The 21,028-nt window shown below is 41.0% G+C and overlaps 1 protein-coding gene across 3 annotated transcripts in view; it reads left to right on the forward strand.

Moving 5' to 3' along the window:
- The window catches only part of LOC113009997 (A-type potassium channel modulatory protein DPP6-like), a 96,739-nt gene that overhangs the window by 39,839 nt on the left and 35,872 nt on the right, over positions 1-21,028 (forward strand). For 2 of the 3 annotated variants that reach the window (XM_026148743.2, XM_026148741.2), the window contains exon 2: positions 20,591-20,705. In XM_026148743.2, coding sequence (XP_026004528.2) covers positions 20,591-20,705 — 115 coding nt within the window. Of the gene's footprint in view, positions 1-7,962; positions 8,211-20,590; positions 20,706-21,028 lie in introns of those variants that run through there. The other variant, XM_026148742.2, reaches the window with a different exon arrangement.

Consider the following 21,028-nt stretch of genomic DNA (forward strand, 5'->3'; position numbering starts at 1 on the left):
GCTGTGTGTTCTGGCCATTCAGTGTTTCATAGTTTTGTAATATCTCAGTTTCTTCCTAGTTTTAGTTTTGCATTTTGAATGCAGCACCAAAACTGTGTTTTTGACTTTAGTCCTGCCTGGGAGTCCTGCATTCCTGCCTGACACAGTGTTATGACATTTCTGACTCGGGGTATGAAAAAACAAATGTTATATGCATTGCAAATTTCAGTTTCCTAGCAACTGTTTACATTAAGACAATTATTTCTTGTATAACAAGTTTTCTGAAATTTTAACATCACATATGCAAATGATACAACCACTCATTAAACACTCACCTGTTTGAATTCATGTCAAAAAGACACTTCTTACGAGAAACATGGTCCGGAAGCTTCTCAAAATTGACCCGAGTGGTTGTTTTTACAGTATTGTCTCACCTGAAACTGTCTTGGAGGCGCTCTCTGCATAATCTAAAACTTGACGTTTTCAGCATTCAACAGGAATCAGCAAGGTGGTGGGAGGATGCGCTGACCTCGTTAATGCTTTATTGGATTTGGTGTAAATGCCAGCAGCCAATAAGGGGGAAAAAACAAGAGGTCAGCTTGCAAAAGCAAACGCAAGTAATAGGTAATAAACTAATACTATTTATAATATAGCCATTTCAAATTTAACTTGCTGCAGAGGACTGCACATTATGAAAACTTTGAAAGTTTCCAGCTTTAAAAATGCTAAACACGTAATATATTTGTTTAAAAAACCACCACAGGCTCAGTGTCAGGGAGTAATGCGAACCAAATGATGCTGTTGTCATAAGTTAACAAGTGAGTTTATTGGAGGGGTAGCCTTCTCAGAAAAACAATCAAGTATTGATGAGGGTCAAAGAATTAGGTCCAGAGGCTAAGGAATCATTCAAAGTTAATGTAATTTTTTCTCTCCCTGTGTGTTTTAATGTCTCCAACCAATTCAAGACAAGACAATAGTAGATTAATTGTTTCCCCCAGAAAGCCCTCTCTTGGTAAAAGACCAATAATGAATCTGATTAAAGACTTGAAGACTTGTTAATTACCACTCTGTAATGTCCAGACAGTGAAAAACTGCCTGTGCCTACAGTCTGAAAACTTCTGTGCCTTTCATCACTCTGTATGGAGGCGTGTTTTCTCAGGACTGAATTGATGACCCTTAAGTAAAGTAACGATCCGTGATGAACTGCTGCCCGCACGGCATCTCTATCCTTAACCTGTGATTTGTGGCTGCTGCATGGCAGGCAGGAACTGTGATGCGGACAGCAGTATTTACAGTAAGCGAGGCAGGTGTGCTGCCAGTTGGACAGCTGAAGGAGTCACGGCAGGCCGGAGGGCGTTGGGGGCATGACTGATGATTGAGCCGGGCATGCTGGCAGCTGGCAGGTCAGCTGAGTGGAAACAGCTTGTTCCTAAATCAGCCGCCCTCACTGATTGATGGGGTTTTACTGGAAATGCGCATAATGAGCAGATTAAAACATACGGTTCAAAAAGTTTTGTTTTCATTGAATAGATGGTGGCAAACAATAATTTATTTATTTTTTATATATATTCCTGAAGTCCCCTTTAGACATTCCTCTCCCCTTCAGACAAGATACCCAAAATCAAGCCAAAATCTTTCGAATTATAACCATATTTTCCTTTAGTTAAGGAGACCAGCTTACGCTTGATAAGATACACCACGACTTTATTTCTTCTCGTTTGGGACGCTGTAATTCTCCTCATCTCCATTAACTATAAGTAAATTACTTGCCTTCAGCTCCAGCTGTCTCAGGGATTTAAACACGCAGTTGGGAATCAGATCGTACCATTCCCATTTGTGCATCATTGCACTCAAAGTTCTACACTCGATTTAAAACTTTTGCTTTTAAGGCTTTTTAAAATCACAAAGAGTAAGATTGCTGATATATTGCTGTCTTGTGAGCCGCAGTTTGATATCTGCGCACTCCCTGCTGTTCAAATCACTCAGGTCTTTACCTTAGGTGCCCGGGATTTTTCAGCCTGTCTTTGCTTTTGCATTTTCTAAGTCAACTCAGTCTTTTTTGGGTTGCTGCATAAAACTTCCTGAAGGCTTTCCATGAAGTAAAAATAAGCTCTCTATCTTATTTCATTGTTATTTTTTTATGCTCCTCGTTGGTTTTCATTATAACGACTCCTATAAATTCTTGTCTACAGTTTTTTGTTTTAAAGTGAGTCGCTTTGTAAATGTACTCACAAAAACTACATTATAATCTTTCTATTTTTCATGCGTTAACTAGATTTAGAAAGCCTTTATTGTCCCAGAGGAGAAAAAAGATTGTAACAGTAAACAGGCAGGGGCACCGGCTGACATGTCATAGCAGGGCAGAGGTTGAAGATAAATGTCTTCTTTATCTTCTTCTATAGAATAAAATAGCACTTTATTGTCATTCTACATGTACAACAAAATTATTAAAGTATATTCTGTGTTTATGGCACACAAACAAATGCCTGCTCAGAACAAGCTCATTGTGGAATTTCTGTTTCATTTATCGTTCTGTGATTTTTAAAATCCCTGAATTGTCTCAGGAAAAAAAGTGGTGGGTATAGCTCTGCTGAGAGGTCTCTCCTATTAAGTCTAAAATAGGCTAAATACTTTTTTTTTTTTTACTATATTCAGCACAAATATACAAGTAAAAGCTGCACGGGCCACAAGCTGAAACATGTTTGTCAGACAATAACATTTTTCTTTGTAATACAAGTTTAATGGAAATTTTACATCTTGGCCACAGTGACATGCTAATCCTCTTTTACAAGACAAACAGATCTCAAAATGTTATCTTTTGCATTTTATGCTCCTGTGATTATTGTATCCTGTGAGAATGGCACGTAGATATCTTATCCTTATTCTTTTATTATTCTTTGCAAAAAGCCCTGCAGCCTGCTGTTGCGCTCTGTATTGTAGTTTTACAGCCTGTTTGTGTACATCAGTTTATTTCAAATTTCCACAACATTTAAAAAAAAAGATTTTAATTCATTTTGCAACAGCAGTCTGCATGAAATAATAACCAGAAACAGCTTATCTACCTCCCGTGGTCACAGGATATAATCAGAACATTACATGTAAAAGTGTGCAGACAAGTGTAATATCTTGTAATAGAAGATAGCATAAAGACAAAGCATGATGTGATGGAGCCTTCCATTCAACCAGGTCAGCTTAACATAGACAAAGAGCAGAATCCTAAAAATCTTCCATCATCGTATACAGAAAATACGCTCACGCTGCAACTGGCTGAGATTCAAATGACGGTTTTTTGATCTCAGCTGTAAAGTTTCAGGAGTTCATCTTGCACAGTTTCCATGTTATAATGTTGACAACATCTGAATACAGACAGATAGGCTGAGATACACCTGCCATAACTCAATTTGTGGAGGTTCCCGGTACTCTGAGAATCTCCAGGAGCACATTTTGTAGTGATGACAGGTGCAAGCTCTCTGGATGAAAACAATATCGGTTACAATATCAAGCTGGTAAAACATGAGTATGAAACATTAATAACACTACAGCAGCTAGAAAAAGTACATCAGCCTCTGAGTTTGCTCCTCTCTGAAACACTTTACACTAAATGTTTAGATTTGCAGAGGCTGTGTTTTGTTGCAAAGCTGTTGTGTTGTTTTGCGTTAGATTACGCAGATGTTCGTGTTATTGTGTGTGTCCCCTGTTCATCAACATAGTGCTGCTGTGCTTTCTTTGCACTAGAACAAAAACCCCTTGGGGATGCATTTATGCAAACACATGGTAGATAATGGTTTTCTGCCTTTTTTCTATGGCTGTGGCCTTTTCAGGCTTTCTGCTGTGCTGCTTGGCCTGCGGAGAGAGTTCAGCTGATAATGATCGTTTATCCAACAAAACTGCCCTGGCCTTTGCTAGGCGGACTCATCTCTTGCTCTTCTTCCTGTTCTCTTCGGTCTTAAGTGACAGGCTGATGGCTGTGCTCATTGGCAGAGGTGGACAAGCACTTTATTAACTCTCCAAAATCCCATGCAACATACTTTCTTCCTCTCTAAACTACAGTTTTTAATATAATAAGCACAATTTCTGTGAAAAAATCCTCAATATTGATTAGTCTTTAAGGTGTTGGAGAAGTAGTGATCACTGGGGGGCACTAGCATGCAGTTGAAGGCTTTCACAGCGTTTATTGACTGTTAAATGAATGGCACTTTGTGGGTCTTGTAGAAAGAAAAGGAAAGCTCTGCCAGTAATATAAGCAAAGATGCATTTACTGCTTGGAGCTTTTTGAAGGGCTATTGTAGACAAAGTGCAGCCTATATGAGTAACTGCTAAATGAGTAAAATATGAATGGATTTAATGTCAGTTAACTAATAGAAACTGACTAATAGGTGAGCCTTGTTTTTAAAAAAGCTCTGACCCTAAATGGCTCCACGTTGTTTGGTTTCTCCAATTAAACCTGATCCTGTGTTGTTTCATCGAATGTGTTGTGATCAATCGCCATAGCCTTCACCGCGTTTGAGTCTCATTTCTTGTTTGTTAGAGCTCTGCTGGTCGGATGAGCACTCTGCGTTTAACGCTGTTTATCTTGTAAATTGTTTCCTGTTGCTTCTCGCGTCTGCTAAAAACTTTTAAAAATTTAGTGCAGCTAATTGTTAGGAAATTGCTTCCCCTTCCTCTTCCACCTGATCTTTTCACTGAGCAGCTGTGGAAAGCCTGTGAGTGAAAACAGATAATAAAGGCAGGACAGAGACGGTCACACACTGAGGATTAAATCGTAAACAGGCTTTCCGCTCTTGTGTCAGTGGAGCTGTCCACGGCCGTGGTGCTGAAACCATTCTTGGCAGTGAGCTGGTTGTGCGGCTCCCTCGGGCCGTGTGAGGCGCTGTGCGATGACAGCAGGACCAAAATGCTGTGTTTGGTACTATCTGTGTTTAGTCCCATCATCCAGCCAGAAAGATCTGAGCTTCATTTTGCAGCACTGTGAAAATTTATCATTGTGTCCATCCACTTTGTCTCTACACTTGCTTCAGCGTGTTTAATTTCTTCCATTTTTCCATCTTCACTTTGGGCAGGTAGCATTTTACATTCTCTATAGCTGGTCCATTTATCTGCTTTAAACTTTTCTGTTGCTGCAGACTGGATGGTTTTTACTGACACAGTGATGCACAGATCTGAGCTTACTCAAAAAAAACAACCCTCACTGTGTAGAAGATTTAAGTAAACATGACCAAGGAATTAATTTTGTTGATAAATACAATAGTTATCGGTGATCCCAGCTTATAGTCGAAACTCTTGAAATATACAGAGGAGTAAACTGTGACCAGCAGACAGATCTAAGATATCACAACAACATTCCCTTTAAGATGCTTTAAGGTAAGATAAAGACCTAATAACAGAGAAAAACCCCCAATAATCAAACAACCCCCTTTGAGCAAACACTTGGCGACAGTGGGAAGGAAAAACTCCCTTTAAACAGGAAGAAATCTCTCAAGAACCAGTCTCAGGTAGGGGCAGCCATCTGCCAAGGCAGGATAAAAGACACGCTGTGGAAGAGCACATGACATTAATAATAACTAATGATTAAATGCAGAGTGGCGTGTAAATGCATAGTGAGTGAAGAAGAAGAAGAATGCCCAGTGCGCTCAGTGCCATCATTTGGCATGCAGAAATAATTATTTGTGAAGTATTAAACCTCATAGTTATTTCTGTTGTGGTACCTCATACACAGCATGATTTTTAACAGTGAATATGATGATTCTCAGGGCCCAGATATTTGGATTAAGTGAATCCTTGAAGATTTTAGTCCAAAGATCTGAAGAAATTCTCCAGCTGAGCACGAGACTCCTTCAAGTGTAATCAGTACTGTTGCATTTTTTCCTGATCTCACAGCCAACACACAAATTCCCAAATTCCCCAAATTTCCAAGTAAGCAAAACAGATCTAAGTGTAGAATATCCCTGAATGCATGGTGTATTTCTTAATGGTTACCTTAGCAAAAGCAGTCGACAATAAGTATTAATATTATGATTTTATATGCTTTTGAAACTTTGCATGTTTACCTTGATCTTTAGAGTTTGCTCTGCTCATTCTTGTTAATGTATTGATGCACAGATTGCAGAAAGATAACATGCCATTTCCTCGCTTGTAAACAAGCAATAATTAGCCCTTAGGGCTGCAACAAGTCCGCTGATGAAAACATTATATCAACTAGAGAATCTTTCCCTCATTCTCGTACGCAGGCTGTGTCAGTGACTCGTATCGCTGACTTTTTTGGTGTGTGTTTCTCTTTTACTGGGATTGTTCAGTTCCTTTCCCCCCAGCAGATGATCGGTTCAAAAGGCCAAGAGGCCTGCACAGACTGTGCATGACTTTAGAAGAAACTGTCTCTCCAGCACGAGAGCGCCCTGCGTGCGTGCGTGTGCGCGGCTGTGTGTGTTTTCATGTGTGGGGCACAAATAGGCAGACAAGCTGTGCTAACAAGAATGTGGATTGTGTGTGCTCGCAGAGATGTGGCGCACGGTGAGAAAGTTACAGTATAAACAATGTTTTGTCAGGAACCGAGACTATTTCTGCTCGATGTGGGAGGACGATATAACACTGCTTCTCAAGAGCGAGGCCAGCAGCAAGCCTTTGTTTTATTGGCAGACAGTACAGCAGCGGTGGCAGTACACTGGAGCGAATATGATTTTTATGGCTATAGACGCTCTATGCAAATCCATTCCCTAAACTGCAATGTAGATAGCATTAACAGCCATGAGTGTATTCAAGCTTTAGTAAGATAGGAACACCAATCCTATCTGAAAAGAGTCCACGCTTATAACTGAAAGTATTTTGTTCTTCTCGCATTGATTCTTGTTTCCATTTCCTGTATAATGGACTTGCCAGTAATAATGAGTGCCCGCAGTGATGTGATACAAGCTGACAGGTCTCCATATTATCAGTTGCTGCAAGCTCAGAGCTGAGCACAGAGGAGTCTGGTAAGACTAAATATAGGCCCAGGTGGAAGGACAAAACCTTGAGCTCCCCTCTACATTCTGCAAGGAAAGAAAAGGAGCAGTGCAGTGTTTTTGTGTGTTTTTATTGTCTAATACATTTCCTTATACGAATAAATAGTCTGCAGTCAACCGGATTCACAAAGGGGTTAAAATACAGAAATGACCTGTTTTGCAGGGGGAGGGGGGGTTATGTTGTTGATGTCCACATTTTAATAAATCCAGCCCTTTTTGGCCACTTAAAACACACACACACACACACACACACACACACACACACACACACACACACACACACACACACACACACACACACACACACACACACACACACATATATTTATTTATTTATTGTTTACTGCAATTTCTGCTGCCTTCTTGGCCCGATCTCTCTTGCAAAATGTCATCGAGAGTTTTACATGCATAAATAAAAGATATTAAAAAACTGATTGCAGCTTCTACCTCTGACAGAAATGTTCTTTCTGCCTTAAAATGACTTGATGTCATTCACGAGAGATATATTTTGACACGTTTCACAGATTTTAATCCAATTAATCATTTACATCCCGTTAAATACCGACAATTATATGTTGGCAAATACCGGAAATCACTTTTTGGCACAGCAGCTGGCGGCATAGCTCGGTTGTTTCCGTTTCCACTGCAGAGAGGTCCAGCCTGGTGGTGCTAAGTTCTGCAAAGAAGTCAATTTGACCTTTTTTGGTTTTTATTTTGGTTAACCTGACATTTCCTCTAAATTGACAATTTCTTCAAATAAGAGACCCGCAAGTAGCGCCGAGTCTAATTAACTGAAAAGAATCATGTAGGTTTTTTTCTTTTTCTTTTTTTCTTTTTTACATTTTTTAAGCACATCCAGCTGTCGTGGATGACACCACTCCCGCTCCGAGGTAAACCGAACCTCCCACATGGCAGCGGTCCACAGATTTCTCCACGTCAGCTGCTGAACTTTGCGCCGTCTGCACCCACGGTATCTCTGCGTTATTCTAGCAAATCACTCGTGGATAGCCTCGAACACTTTACGCGCATTCTCCCTCTCTCCCTCTCCCTCTCTCCCTCTCTCTCTCTCGGTGTGCTCCCCCTCTTTTCTCCGCTTCATTTTTTCTGCACCTGTCAGCAGCGGACGTGTGCGCGGCTCTTCTCTCCCCTTTTTCTTCTTGATTTGGCGTCATGACTTCGGCAAAAGACGCCGCTAACGGGCCGGGGAAAGTGGCTCAGCATCAGCAGCAGGATCAGGTAGGTCTTCAGGGGAGCTGACTCCTAATTGTTCCGCTCCTTATCTTTCGGAAGCAGCGGAGGCGCAAACAGTTATTTTTTTTCTTCACGAAAATCAAAGAAACATATTCGAAACAGCCTGGCTTTCTATTAGATTGCATGTTATCTGTCTGCGTGTATGTGTGTTTCTGTGTGTTTGACTCACGAATCAGCAGCTGGAAAAGCTTTTGAGTGCTGCAGTTTGAATGTATGCTGCCTCCTTCTAAACTTCTGCCTAAATATTGAATGAGCTCCTATTGAAACCTCAGCCCACAGGTGTAGCTTCTATAATGGAACCTGTTGGTGTCCTGTTTTCATTAACAGTTTGACAGCTTCTGGTGACAGCACAGAGTTTTTAGGAATGTTTGGTTGTGTTTGTGTGTGTGTCTGTAGAGGGGGGTGTTCAGTTGACAAAATCATGCATTTTGCATGTGAGCAACTGTGTGTGCCGGAGAAAAAAATGGAAAGAAACAGAATGCCAGAGAGTGGGCGTTAATTGCTCTGTGTTCTGTTAACTAATTCAGATTAAATTGTGCTCAGTATGAGGCTATAGGGAACACTGTGAGGTGATGTAATGGCACAAACACACACACACACTACTTGTGAGTTTACATAACTGAGCTTCTGGCATTGATGGCATAATTTAGGTTGAAAAGTGCTTCACCAAAATCAGCTCGTTTGGCCTATGGAGCAGAAACATGTCGACAATAAAACTAGTTGCATAACAGCTGTTCATTGTTGTTTTTTTTTGGCTCAAATGCAGCACTGAATACACAAGACTCATAATAAAGGTTAATTTCACTGAGGTGATGAGGGTTATTCACTGTGACTGCTGACTGGTCAGCGCGTAATGAAGTGTAGCATCTGTAAAAGTGGAACTCATCTGACTGCTTCCTGTGCCTCAACTTGCATGAAGTTTCTTTTCTCGTCTCTCCAGTGCAGTCACAGCACCTTTGAATATTTTAGGTGTAAAGTGTTTATTTTTGCGTCGCATTCATACATTTATAAAAGTGAGAGTGCGGAGTCGACAGCGGTACAGCAGATCTTTAACCGTGAAATCAGATCAATTTTTTTTTAAAGAAGAAAGAGACAGAGAGAGCGTGTGAGCTCTTTTGAAGGTTGAGAGGAAGTCGGGCCTCAGACGTGAAAAAAGGAGAGCTCGGAAAGCGAAAGGCACATGGGCTCATCTGCACATCACTGCAACTCACATAATACACAGCTATCACACGCACAAGCGCAAACGTTTCACTTTTGTTGAAGAAAGGAGCGGTATGTCTTTATTCCCATCCAGCGATTTCTATATGCGACCGGCCTCGACTTGCTTTGTTTCTCTGTGCAAAACACTTTGCACGAGACAACAGCAGGCAGCATACTTCCTGCTTGGATGGGAAGCTTGGAAAATATAACACTGACTGTGTAGCTCCAACAGTGACCTTGCTCGTTGGAAATATCAGCTTCAAATGCGAATGCCCGCCTTTATGTCTGCTCTTTAATGGTGCGGAGACAGAGGCAGAGAGATAAAGATGTCATAGCAGAGGAAGTAGCGTGCAGGGAGCAAACACATCTGAGATTTGAACACTGTCTGTAATGCAGGCTGTGCACTGCATCCATACAGACTTAATACAACTTGTATAGGGGAATAGAGGGAAACTTTTTCTCTCTCTTTAAAAAAACCAAAAAAACAAAAGCTGCCTTCATTAGGAAAGTTGTTACACGCCCAGGAAATGTACCTACATGCTCTTTATCTGACACGCCGTGATTATTGCTCTCTTTTGTTGAGCACCACTGCAACACTCTCGCATCATTGATTATCATGATGGTTTGAAGGCGCCGCACAAATTTGCCACTGCACAATATTTTTTTTGTTTCATGCCTCCTCCATTACTGTACTTGTTGTTGTTCAATGCTATTGGTTATTGTCTTGTTCAAGGTAGCAGGGCTGTAATTTAAACCACAAGTACCCATTCAGACAGGGGGGATCAAAGGTGAAGTGCAGGGGAAAAAAGAGAACCTGTTACCAGGTGAATTAAATGGGTACACAAGCGTCATCAAATGAAATTTCAATGCTGCAGATTTTATTTTTTCCTGATTCCTTATCATATTAGGTCCTTATTTTTCTGCAGGTAATTATTCTGAAAGAAGACGAGCTGTCCCCTTTTTCCTCTTAACTGAAAATGGATTTAATTTTCAGGAGCATATTTAGAGAGAAAGCATTCAATTTGAAAAAGGGGGATTTTAAAAACAGCAAGGGGCACTTCCAGCTGATCTGTTCTCCAGTGATTCCACTTCAGTCATGCTGTTGTGTGCAACAGTTCTTCTGATGATTGAAAGATAGCCGAGCCAGTTTTGTTCAGAGGCAGGCAGCGATTTGAGTCCTCTCAAAAAACCCATCTTAACCTCCATCTTCCCCTCGTCCCTAGTGGATAGAGTCGGGGAGTTTTAATGCTTTATCATTTTTACTTTTCTCATCTCCTCCCCAGTTTCTGTTATCCATTCCAACAAAAACAAATGAAGAGGCACACACAGACGAGAATATACTTTTTTATATCTCTGCTTTTGTCTTTTTTCTGTGCGCCTGAAAACAACGCCCATTTCCCACTTTGTCCCAAGGCGTCTTCTTATCGTTGAGGCGTACAGAAATTATTTATTCTTTGCAGACTGGATTTCCTCCCCATCTGTCTTGTGAATTTTTTTTCCAGACTATTAACATGAGGATGGGTCACCCAGGAAATCAGTGCACCTTCAATCATAGCAACACTGTAAGCCTCTTTACCTTGATGTAGTTTTTAGTTCTGGGGAAACATTAAAGTTTCCCGCTCACTCCCAACTGGTCACAGCAGATGGCCACCTGTCCCTGAGCCTGGTTCTGCTGGATATTTCTTCCTGTTAAAAAGGAGGGTTTTTTCTCCCCACTGTCGCCAAGTGTTTGTTCATAAGGGGTCCGATGATTGTTGGTGTTTTCTCTGTAATGTTACAATAAAAGTGCTTTGAGGCGACTGTTGTTGTGATTTAGTGCTATAATAAAATTGAATTAAATCATTGCCTGCAATCATTTTTCAAAATTTGGCTCATTTCTGGGATCTCTAGTGTGCATGTAGTGAGGAAGAAGCTGGCAGTGTAGCAACAAGGTCTTTATAAAGGCCACAGAAGGCTTCAGTGACTTCAAGTAAATCAAAAGTAGCAAAATGAGGAGAAGCGAGACTACAAAGCAGCGACATGCTAAAGCAGCTTAGGCCTGAGTAGCACTGGTTTAGGCACCTGTCGATGACCGGATGGCAAATGGTTGGTGGTAAACTAAACACTGAGTGTGACGCAAATCAGAAACGGAGACGGCTTTCAAAATTCAAAATTAAGCCATTTGAACTGTTTTGGTTGCAGAGCTAAAGCACAACTTTTACTTTGAAGGGGAACTGTCTGTGTTTCCAGTTTGTTTTGCACTTTTCAGTTTCTCTGCCGCTTGCTGAGTAGTTTGCGAGTGTTTGTAGGTAAATCGTGTCTTCCGTGCAGACTATTGGTGACCGCAGCAATCTGCTACCAGTTTCACGACTGCGTCCAACTTCAAACAACTTCCAGTTAGAAAGGAGCAACTTTTCCTTTGTGACTGGTGTTTACCAAATGATCTTTGGCTGGTCTCTAGGCCAGTGTGCCTGGGGTCTTAAATAACACACACTAGGATGTGTAGAAGGCCTGATGTGGGGTCTGCCAGGACTGTAGGATGAACTTGACTTTGTGGCCTCCCTTCACATTTACCTGTCACATTCATAGATGGTGAAGTTTCTCAGTCTCATTTCTATTTTCACAAGAAAGAAAATCCACCTGGAGAGAGAACTAGTGCACAAATGAGCAAAAATAATGAGGTAAACTTGTTGTTCTTATGCCAAAATACAAGAAACAGAAATGCTGGAACCTTATTTTTAAATTGTTTGGCACACTTTGCACTGTTTACGTAATTTTTGCTGAATCTCTGCAACAGTTTTGATTGTCAAGTAGAGAAGACTTCTCTGTAATGTTGCTGTTTAGTGCCTACTGTAAGCTGTAGATGAGTCGATGGATACGTAATTTGCTTTTTGGGGGGTTTAACTTGGAGTATAGTTGCACAGCATTTCATCTCAGAACATGTGTGTTTTTAAGCCATGTTTCTGACTTTATGTGCAAGATAAAGAGTCTTAAAGATAAGAATCGTTTATCTGGACTGCCACTCATAATAAGATAAGTGCGGCCCTTACGTTACTTCTAAATGAGTGGCTGGCTGGGTGTAATATAATTTGAGACGGTCAACATACACAGTGCTGTTGCCTGCAAAGACTGAAGTGTCTAGACCACGGAAGAATAAAAGTACCTCATCAGTTACTGAATAATTTATCCCCAGGTGAACACAGATAATGGCATAAAAGCCAGCAGCATAAATCATTTAATATAGTTTTGACTTGTTGTGAAAGAACCACTCAGTGCACTTGTCTTCTTCTCACTTACCACTCCAGTATATCATTGGTGTCGCTAATACTACTGCCATGCCATCGCAACTACGACCACTGCCACTCACAGAAAATAAGTAGGTCAAAAGTTTTTGGTCCAGAGCTGTACAGGTCCAAGTTTTTATACTAAGAATGGCTCCAATGATCTTTTCCCTCATCTCTATAAAGGCATTTAACCTTTTTATGTTGTTTTTTTTGCGGTTTTAAATTCTCTCATTTTATGGTTTGTTATACTCTCCCCCCACTTTCGAGTTACGCTGCAGCTGCACCCAGCTGTACACCATCAGTTCATCAGCACCAAATGGTAGAAAGACAAAGTTAGCACTGAGATGGTGAGCATTAATCAGTGAAGCAGCCAGGGACGTTTGCTGAAAACATTCTCTGGGGATTGGAGCGCCTTGCGAGCTGAGGGTCATCTTACAGATGGAGACGTTTGCTAAGTTTTTGCAGCTCTGCTACAGTAGCTTAGTCATATTATTAGATTCTCATCAGTGAAGAAGCACAAACGCTAAAGCTGTCTACAAAGCTGAAAAGAGAATAAGGTGCAGCAGAGCTTGTCAGTTTAACCAGCTGAGTTTCTTTATTCTTCTGTAGTGCCGACAAAAGGCGACCGAAACGATACAAAAGTTTTAACATGTTAAATTGTGGCTGCGAGAGAAACGACCCAAAGACTTTATTGCAAAGAATTTTCCTAACAGTGATGTAACGTAGCCCTACTTATCATTAATTTCACATCTAAGGACCAATTTATTACAATTCAAAAGCTTTTCCAGTTGCTAGTAATTAATTTGACAATAATTTTTTGACTGCACAGGCCTGTTTCACACCAGGACTCTAATCAGCTCTGCTGTCTTTATAAACATCAAATAATAAAGTTAAATTAGGAGAATTTTCCATGTTTTCAGTGTTTTGGATCACAAAGTCATGCACAAACAGATGTTTTCAGAGTATTGCGGTCCAAGACTCTTGCTTCACTCCTTTTCTATACAGTAACTTTACTCTCAATGTAAGTTCATGCTTCCTTTTTACTTTAATTCACCTACTTTGATTGTCTGTGTTATATAGAATAGCTCCCACAGTTTGATTCTCGTGAGTAGGATTGTCACGATGCCAGAATTTCAAACTGGATTCCGATAACCATACTGGTTGGTGCAAATGTATTTGGCTACAGCCCTGTTTATTTCCTTTGCTTCTGGTGACTTGGCAGCATATTATTGTTGCTGATCAAATAGAGTTGTTAATTTTGGCTGCTGCTGTCTGTCTACTTGTGGGTAGACTTTTGTCAGCTTCAATCTGGGGCTTTAGGAGAACAGTTTAGACACAAATAATTGTGGTGTGCTGTTAAGTTAACGCGGTTTATTGACGTTACAGACCAATTAATACTTCAGTACTGCTGTTGAAACAGGAGCTTTATTGATGAGGACAGGGATTTGGGCTTTTTAAGATGCTTCAGCACGTTTTTCGTGCTATTGTTCGGCTGGCAGCGAGGGGAAGAGCAGTGTGTGAAGTTTTGTGTCAGCTGGAAGAGGCAAAGATGCCACTGTTGGTATTAAAACTGTTGCAAATGAGTATCTAGTCTGATTATATGATTGTAATTTTTTTGCAACTTCCTACTTTACCTCAAAACTGCTATCATGTTTTCAGAGGTATAAAAAGTACTCTGGTTATCTTTGGCCATGACTGAGCGCGCTTCTTCTTAATGTTTTGATTACGTGTGCTGACTTATGTGCCCGGTTCTAAATACTAAAGAAGTGGCCTAACTCCTGTTCTCTTATCACATCCACAGCCAGGTTACTGTATGTCATCTAAACAGCCTGTTGTTTTCCTTTGTTTCAGTTGAGTTGCAGTTCAAAAAGGACAAAGGCTGGACGGGCACATTGAGGCTGGTGCCCTACTATTCATGAGCCAAAAGCCAGCTGGCATGAATTCTTAATCTCACTCGTGAATGGCCATGATTTATTGATGCTGTTCCAGAGGAAAAGTTTCCCCCTATGTCCAAAGGCTACTGCTTCACTCTGAAGTTTTACTGTCCCGAGACAGCGACTACATTACAGTGAAAGGATACATTGAGTTTCAAACATCTACATTCCCTTGTTTCCTTTTTTCCCCTAAATCCTAGGTTAATTTCTCAAGCCCCTTGTTTCCCACATGGCAGTCAGCGGTAATATTAGTCCCTGCTGTACTGTACCAGCGAGCACCATCTTCACTGCAAATCTGACTCAAACAGCTCTCTTGGTTCCCTTGGAAACCAGGTGCTCAAAGATCAGGAAAGATCCATTTCACACTTCAGCAGCGAGCAGAGAGACAAAGAGATGCTTAGACAAAGGGAAAGTGGGAGGGAGAGAGGATTAGAGAGAGAGAGAGAGTGGTAGGGGGGTAAAGGGAGCTTGACCTTAAAAGATGCCTTCTTTTTACAGCCCCTTTGTCTCGAAACAGAATGGAAATAGCAACAAATAGATCGGGAAAAATTCTTGTTGCGTCCTCTCTCTTGGGGTTTTCTGTCTTTTGAGAGATGCCAGTATGGGAATGGGTTTATTTAGATGTGTGTCTGTAGAGAAGAGGGTGGAAATGGCTGCAGTTCTAATTTATTGATGCAGCTTTTATTGTTATCAGCTGTAAGGCATGCATGCGTGCTCTTCACACACAGACTAACAGAAGGAGATGGCCTAATGCAGAGAGCCAGCCTGCATCTGAAATGCTGCTAAAGGTCAAGATTTCCACTTATACACAGATGCACTTTTTCACTTGTTAAGAGCTTTCCAGAAAACTCAACATCTCCCGCAAACTCCTACAGTTTGCTATATTCTGAAACACGTTGAACACCCGGGAAAAGAAACCATGCATCTAAGGTTAGATTCTATATATCTCTGTAGGGTTTGTTTTCTGGAAACTGTGGTGATAATTGTCATGCATTTTTATGTAAGTGAATAGAGTGGAGCTCTCTGTTCTGTGGTTGAGTAGGTGGGTGAAGCGTTGAGCGTTTTAAACAGGGATAAAGCACTCTGCACAGTTAAAGCAATCAGAGCTGAGACACTTTAATAACAGTGGGCTGTATGAGAGAGCAGCTCTATTTTAAAATATATGCTCTTAATGCTCTTAACTAAATAAATGTATACAACATAGAAGCTCATGCTGATGATCCTAACAGAAACGACAATAACTTAGTTATTCTGAAACAAGTCCTTACTGGTTTATACCCTCATTTTATTATATATACATATTCTACTGGTCGTATATCAAATATCTAACCAGTCATTCACATGGCAGCAATTCAATGCATTTAGTCATGTAGATGAGGCCAAAAAGACCTGTTAAGGTTCAAATTGAGCCTGAAAATAAGGAAAAATGTGATTTTGAACGTTTTATGGTTTATTTATTTCAGAAACTGCTGATCTGCTGAGATTTTTCCCACAAAGTCATCTCTAGGGTTTACAGTGACTGGTCTGAAAAAGGGAAAATGTCCAGTGAGCGGTAAATCTCTGTGTGGAAATGCCTAGTCAGAGGTCAGAGGTTAAAGAAAAATGGCCACACTGCTTGAAGCTGATAGGAAAGCTATAGCAACTAAAAAAAGACTCATTACAACCAAGGTATGCAGAAAAGTATCTCAGAATGTACAACATGTTAAACCTTGAGATCGTGCCGCTATAACAAGCCTGCAGTACGAGCAACCTTCATGAAAATAATCACGGCAAAGCATTTAAACAGACATTATTAACACAATTGTACATGTAAAAACATGTTAGTCATATTGCTTAATCGTGTCTGGCGATTAAGGACCCTGGAAAGTACTTCATACCTTCCTTGCCCACAAGCGACTTCTTGGCTTTAAATATATTTTCTCCTCCTGCTGGTAATGCAATTTCTGCATCGGTGTCCATTTCATGCTTTGGCGAGGCAAAGCATGAAATGGACACGATGGACTGGCGTGTCTATTACATGCTTTGCCATGATACTGGGTTGGGCTACAGCAGCAGCAGATCACATCAGATTACAGTACTATCAGCAACTAAGCATCATTTAAAAATCACAGCCTGTCTGAAAATTGTTGCTCGCCACCTTTACAAACCACAGCATTGAATAAATATGTACTTTATGTAATACAGTACATAAGTTTCACAGCTCTGAGGTGGAAATGCATTCATCTAATAAATTCAGACAGATAAAGGCCATCTCGTATTGGTAAATGTTCAGTACAGCTTCTTACAGCGTTGAGTAGCTTTGAGGCTCACCCTCAGTAAGTGCACTACTAATGCTCACCTTGTTGCAGTGGCTTTGTTGAATGGGCGTTTTAAACAGCTGTGGCAGCTGTTTTGACGGCTCTGTTGTCCACCGTGTAGCACAATAAACATCGATCTGATCTTAGTCAGGTCGGTGTTATGCATCCAGAAATATTGACATACCACTTTAATGGTGGCAACCGTTTCAACCTGAGCTGTTTTAATTTTTTAAATTTTTTATTTATATATTTTTACGGTGAAGAAGGCAAACGTCCAGCAGTCTTTGATTGTCTATTGATCAGGATTGCGGAAAAGCTCTTTGACTCGTAATTGAATGTTCGACTGTCTGTTTACAGAAACTGCCATCCTGGAAGGAAGCTGCTGCTCCTGTTTGTCAAATCATATGTATTCTGCAATTGCACTAGCCCACAGGACCTGTGGGAGATGCATTTGTGATAGAAATGGCGCTCTGCTGTCATTATAGCTGCATTTGTCATAGGTGGAAGAATTGCTGTAACTAAATGTCACAGTGTTTTGAAATATTGTGATGGGAGATTTTTTTTTTCCTTACTTTGTTATGTTGATTATTTACAAATGCCACGTGTATTGATTGATGTGTTACGCTGGACTGGATCTTGTTACATTTTTCGCACAGATACACAGACAACTCTATGAAGTGAAAAGTTAGCGGTTGCTGAAAGGAGGTCATTATCAGCAAAGCTGGTCGGAGCATCAGCGCCTTTTATTTCTGGTTCGGTCAGAAGTCTGAAGCGATTGCAGATATCGTGTCTTTCCTATTGGGGCGAGATAACACAGGGAGATTAATATCTTATGAACCCAGCATACGACTCCATACACGCTGTTGTGAAAATCCTTACCTCTGCAGCAATGCATCAGCTTATTGATGTGCCTGCTGTTTTTCTATATGTACTCACTGCCTTCGCTATTGATTTGCTTTGCTGTGAGACAAACTGTGCAGAGACAGTAGGTGCGCAAGCAAAGTAAATACACACAGGTGCCGTACACACAGGATCATTTTAAACATTTACTGTATCGTAACTTGCTAAAGTCTTCAAATATATAAGAAGCGCTGTCTCTGCTCACCAGTTGAGCTGTCTGCTTCTCTCTCCCGTGTACACGCACCCCTCATTAACTCGTGAGTGGTTCACTGAGCCCCTCCGTACCGTATAACCACTCTCCTGACTGCAGGCAGAGAGAGACCAGGGCTAATTGGTAACATGGTTATGAGCAGCTGGACTGATACGGGTGGCTGAAGCTGCTCACTTGTCTCACTGACTGTGACCAGAGGCATTAATGGGCAAATGTGCGTGTCTGTTTGTGCGGCCACATAGCTGGCAAGCATGATGCACGGAAATCATATCTGGCTGCAATTTCTAACCTCGACCCTTCAACACGCTGGGTGCAATAGAGTAGAGCGATACCCTAATGGGTCGCTTCAGAGCCTTCACTTTAAACACTTCAATTACAATTAAATTAATATAACTTTGCACACCAGTATATTAGCAATAACCCATAATTATAGTGTTAAAGCATGTTTTTGACCAGAATTTAGAAATTCTAGCAGTTAATTGGTCATCAGCACGTGTCGGGTCAGACTGCTCAGTGCTCAGAGAAACTGCAAAATAACCAGGAGCTACATCTCAGAATGTGCAGGCCTCAGTTAGCATGTTTAATGTTAAAGTTCATGACAGCACAATTAGAAAAAGACTGAACAAGTATGTCTTGTTTGGAAGGGCTTCCAGGAGAAAGCTGCTTCTCTCTAAAAAGAACCTGGCAGCACAGCTTTAGTTTGCAAAGCTGCATCTGAATAAATCTCAAGACCTCTGGAACTACTTGACCTCTGAAAACCATATCAGTGTAAGGCCCTCATACCACCTGTCAAGCATATTGTTGATCATTGAGTTGACCATAAACTCCTCTGTTCCAGAGTCAAAAGCTTGTCCAAAACCAGGTCATGCAACAGTACAATGATCCTAAACACAGCAGCAAATCCACAACAGAATGACTGAAAAAGAAAAGAATCAAGGTGTTGCTTTGGTTCAGACCTCAATCTGATCTGAATGCGCATCAACAAATGGCCACATACCTCAATGAACTGAAGCGATGCTGTAAGGGCGAAGGGGCACAATTCCTCCACAATAATGTGAGAAACAAGTCATACAGAAAATGATTACTTCAAGTTATTGTTGCTAAAGATGGTTATTCAGAGGACTGCTTGTGTGCACCTGTAAAACCTCACTCTCACAGTTCATTTCTCTCTGCCACTGTCTGCTGAAGGAAAAAAATGGCAATAGTGCCTTCCTCTGTGTTTAAATGGTAAATGGTCAAATAACTGGAGCAGCTGTGGAAACTCTGCCCTGTACGAGAGTGAGAAGGTTGGTGAGGAGATGGGCTGTGGTAGTTATTTTATTGATTGTTTCCATTTCTGTAAAAGTCACACAGTGTGCCACTGAACTGAAAACAGCAAGCTCTTTTAGAAAGTCGCAGGTCTCTTTTTTCTGCTTACACAGACCTGCAACTGTAACACTGATTCACCTTTGGCACAACACTGACCCAAGACATACTGCCAGGACAATGCAAAGTCATGACTATCCAGAAGGGCCTAGCCTGAGCTTTAAGCCTTGTGGGGAGACCTAAAGATGGCGTGCAAGTCAGTAAAAGGCTTATTTTAAATTACAAATTTTAGTTTTTGAGTTTCAATAAACTGAAAAATAGAGTCTTAAATATACAGCATACTAAAGTGCAAAAAACAAAACCCCAAAGTTGGACACTAATTTCTAAACGATCTATGTGTCAGATGAGGACATTTCTAAATAGTCTAATCGGTCTTGAAAATGGAAATATTTGACATGTGTGCCCGGCAAGCGAAGTTACCCCCCAATCTTAAAGGCAGAGTGAGTGAAAGCCAGCTCCGAGTTCAGGAGGTTAGCACTCATCTGCAGTTATTCCAGAAAACTGTCTGTTCCTGTTGCTTTCTAATGGACGCAGTGTGTCAAGAGGCGGTTGATGGTGCGTGCTTGTGCCGGCAAATCACACAGTAAAGCCACTCGAGGGCTTTTACATTGAAATACTTGAAGATGTGTTTTTGATTGTTGGTCAGTCTTCTCACTGCTGCATGCTGCACTTTTGGACTTAAAGTGTTTTGTGTGTCCTGTGGATTTTTGCAGTACGTGCGTTTCAAACAGTGTTGATTAGCCATCTACCATCTGCTGGGCTCCGTGAGGAGAGCAGCTCATTATTCTGCCTGTTGTGTCTGTGTTGAAGCCGTAGCGCCGCTCCAGCTATCAGGCGAAGCTGCGGGGACTCTTCGTATACGAGCAGCGGGGAGCAACTGGATGATGCGCTGTTACTGCGCACAAGTGGCTGAGTTGTCAGCATCTGTCTGACAGAATGAGCTGTCCTCCGGCCAATCTCTACCTCCAACTGTGACAGTACAAAATAGTTCTTTTTTTATTTATGATGAGGTGAACTCTAAACCATTGTACAAAAAATACAATCTCCTGAATGTCATTGTACAACATCTTCTACAGTGAAGTAGAATTGTAGCACTGGAAGTACTTTATTTGCTGCCTATGGGTGCTTGATAGGTGGTATTTTTTTGCTTCTGTTTGTTTTTGCCTCATTGTAATTTAATATTTATGTTTTTCAGGACCTTGTTGGCAGCGCCCCACCTCAGAGGAACTGGAAGGGAATAGCCATAGCCCTGCTGGTCATCCTGATCATCTGTTCTCTGATTGTCACCTCTGTTATCCTGCTCAGCCCTGGTGTGTATAGCCCTCTAGGAAATGCACACAAATACACAAACCTGCATGCAAATATGTTAACACTCAGTGGGTGTGTATTTCCAAGGATGCCAAGGATGCTTAATCCTCTTAGGTTATTATATTTATTCAAACAAAATGAGTAATTTGCATCACGTTACATATCCAGCTTCCTAGGAATTATGTGCATTCATAACTGACTATGGCAAGGATTTAAACTCATGCAAAAATTACAGTCTTCTCTTTAATATTTCCAGATACTGTACTTTTACTGTACTTAAGTGGTATTTTCAAGTATTTGTACTTGAGTTTTATTTATTTGACAT

Source organism: Astatotilapia calliptera, chromosome 18 (genome assembly GCF_964374335.1).
Source record: "Astatotilapia calliptera chromosome 18, fAstCal68.1, whole genome shotgun sequence".
Taxonomy (NCBI): domain Eukaryota; kingdom Metazoa; phylum Chordata; class Actinopteri; order Cichliformes; family Cichlidae; genus Astatotilapia; species Astatotilapia calliptera.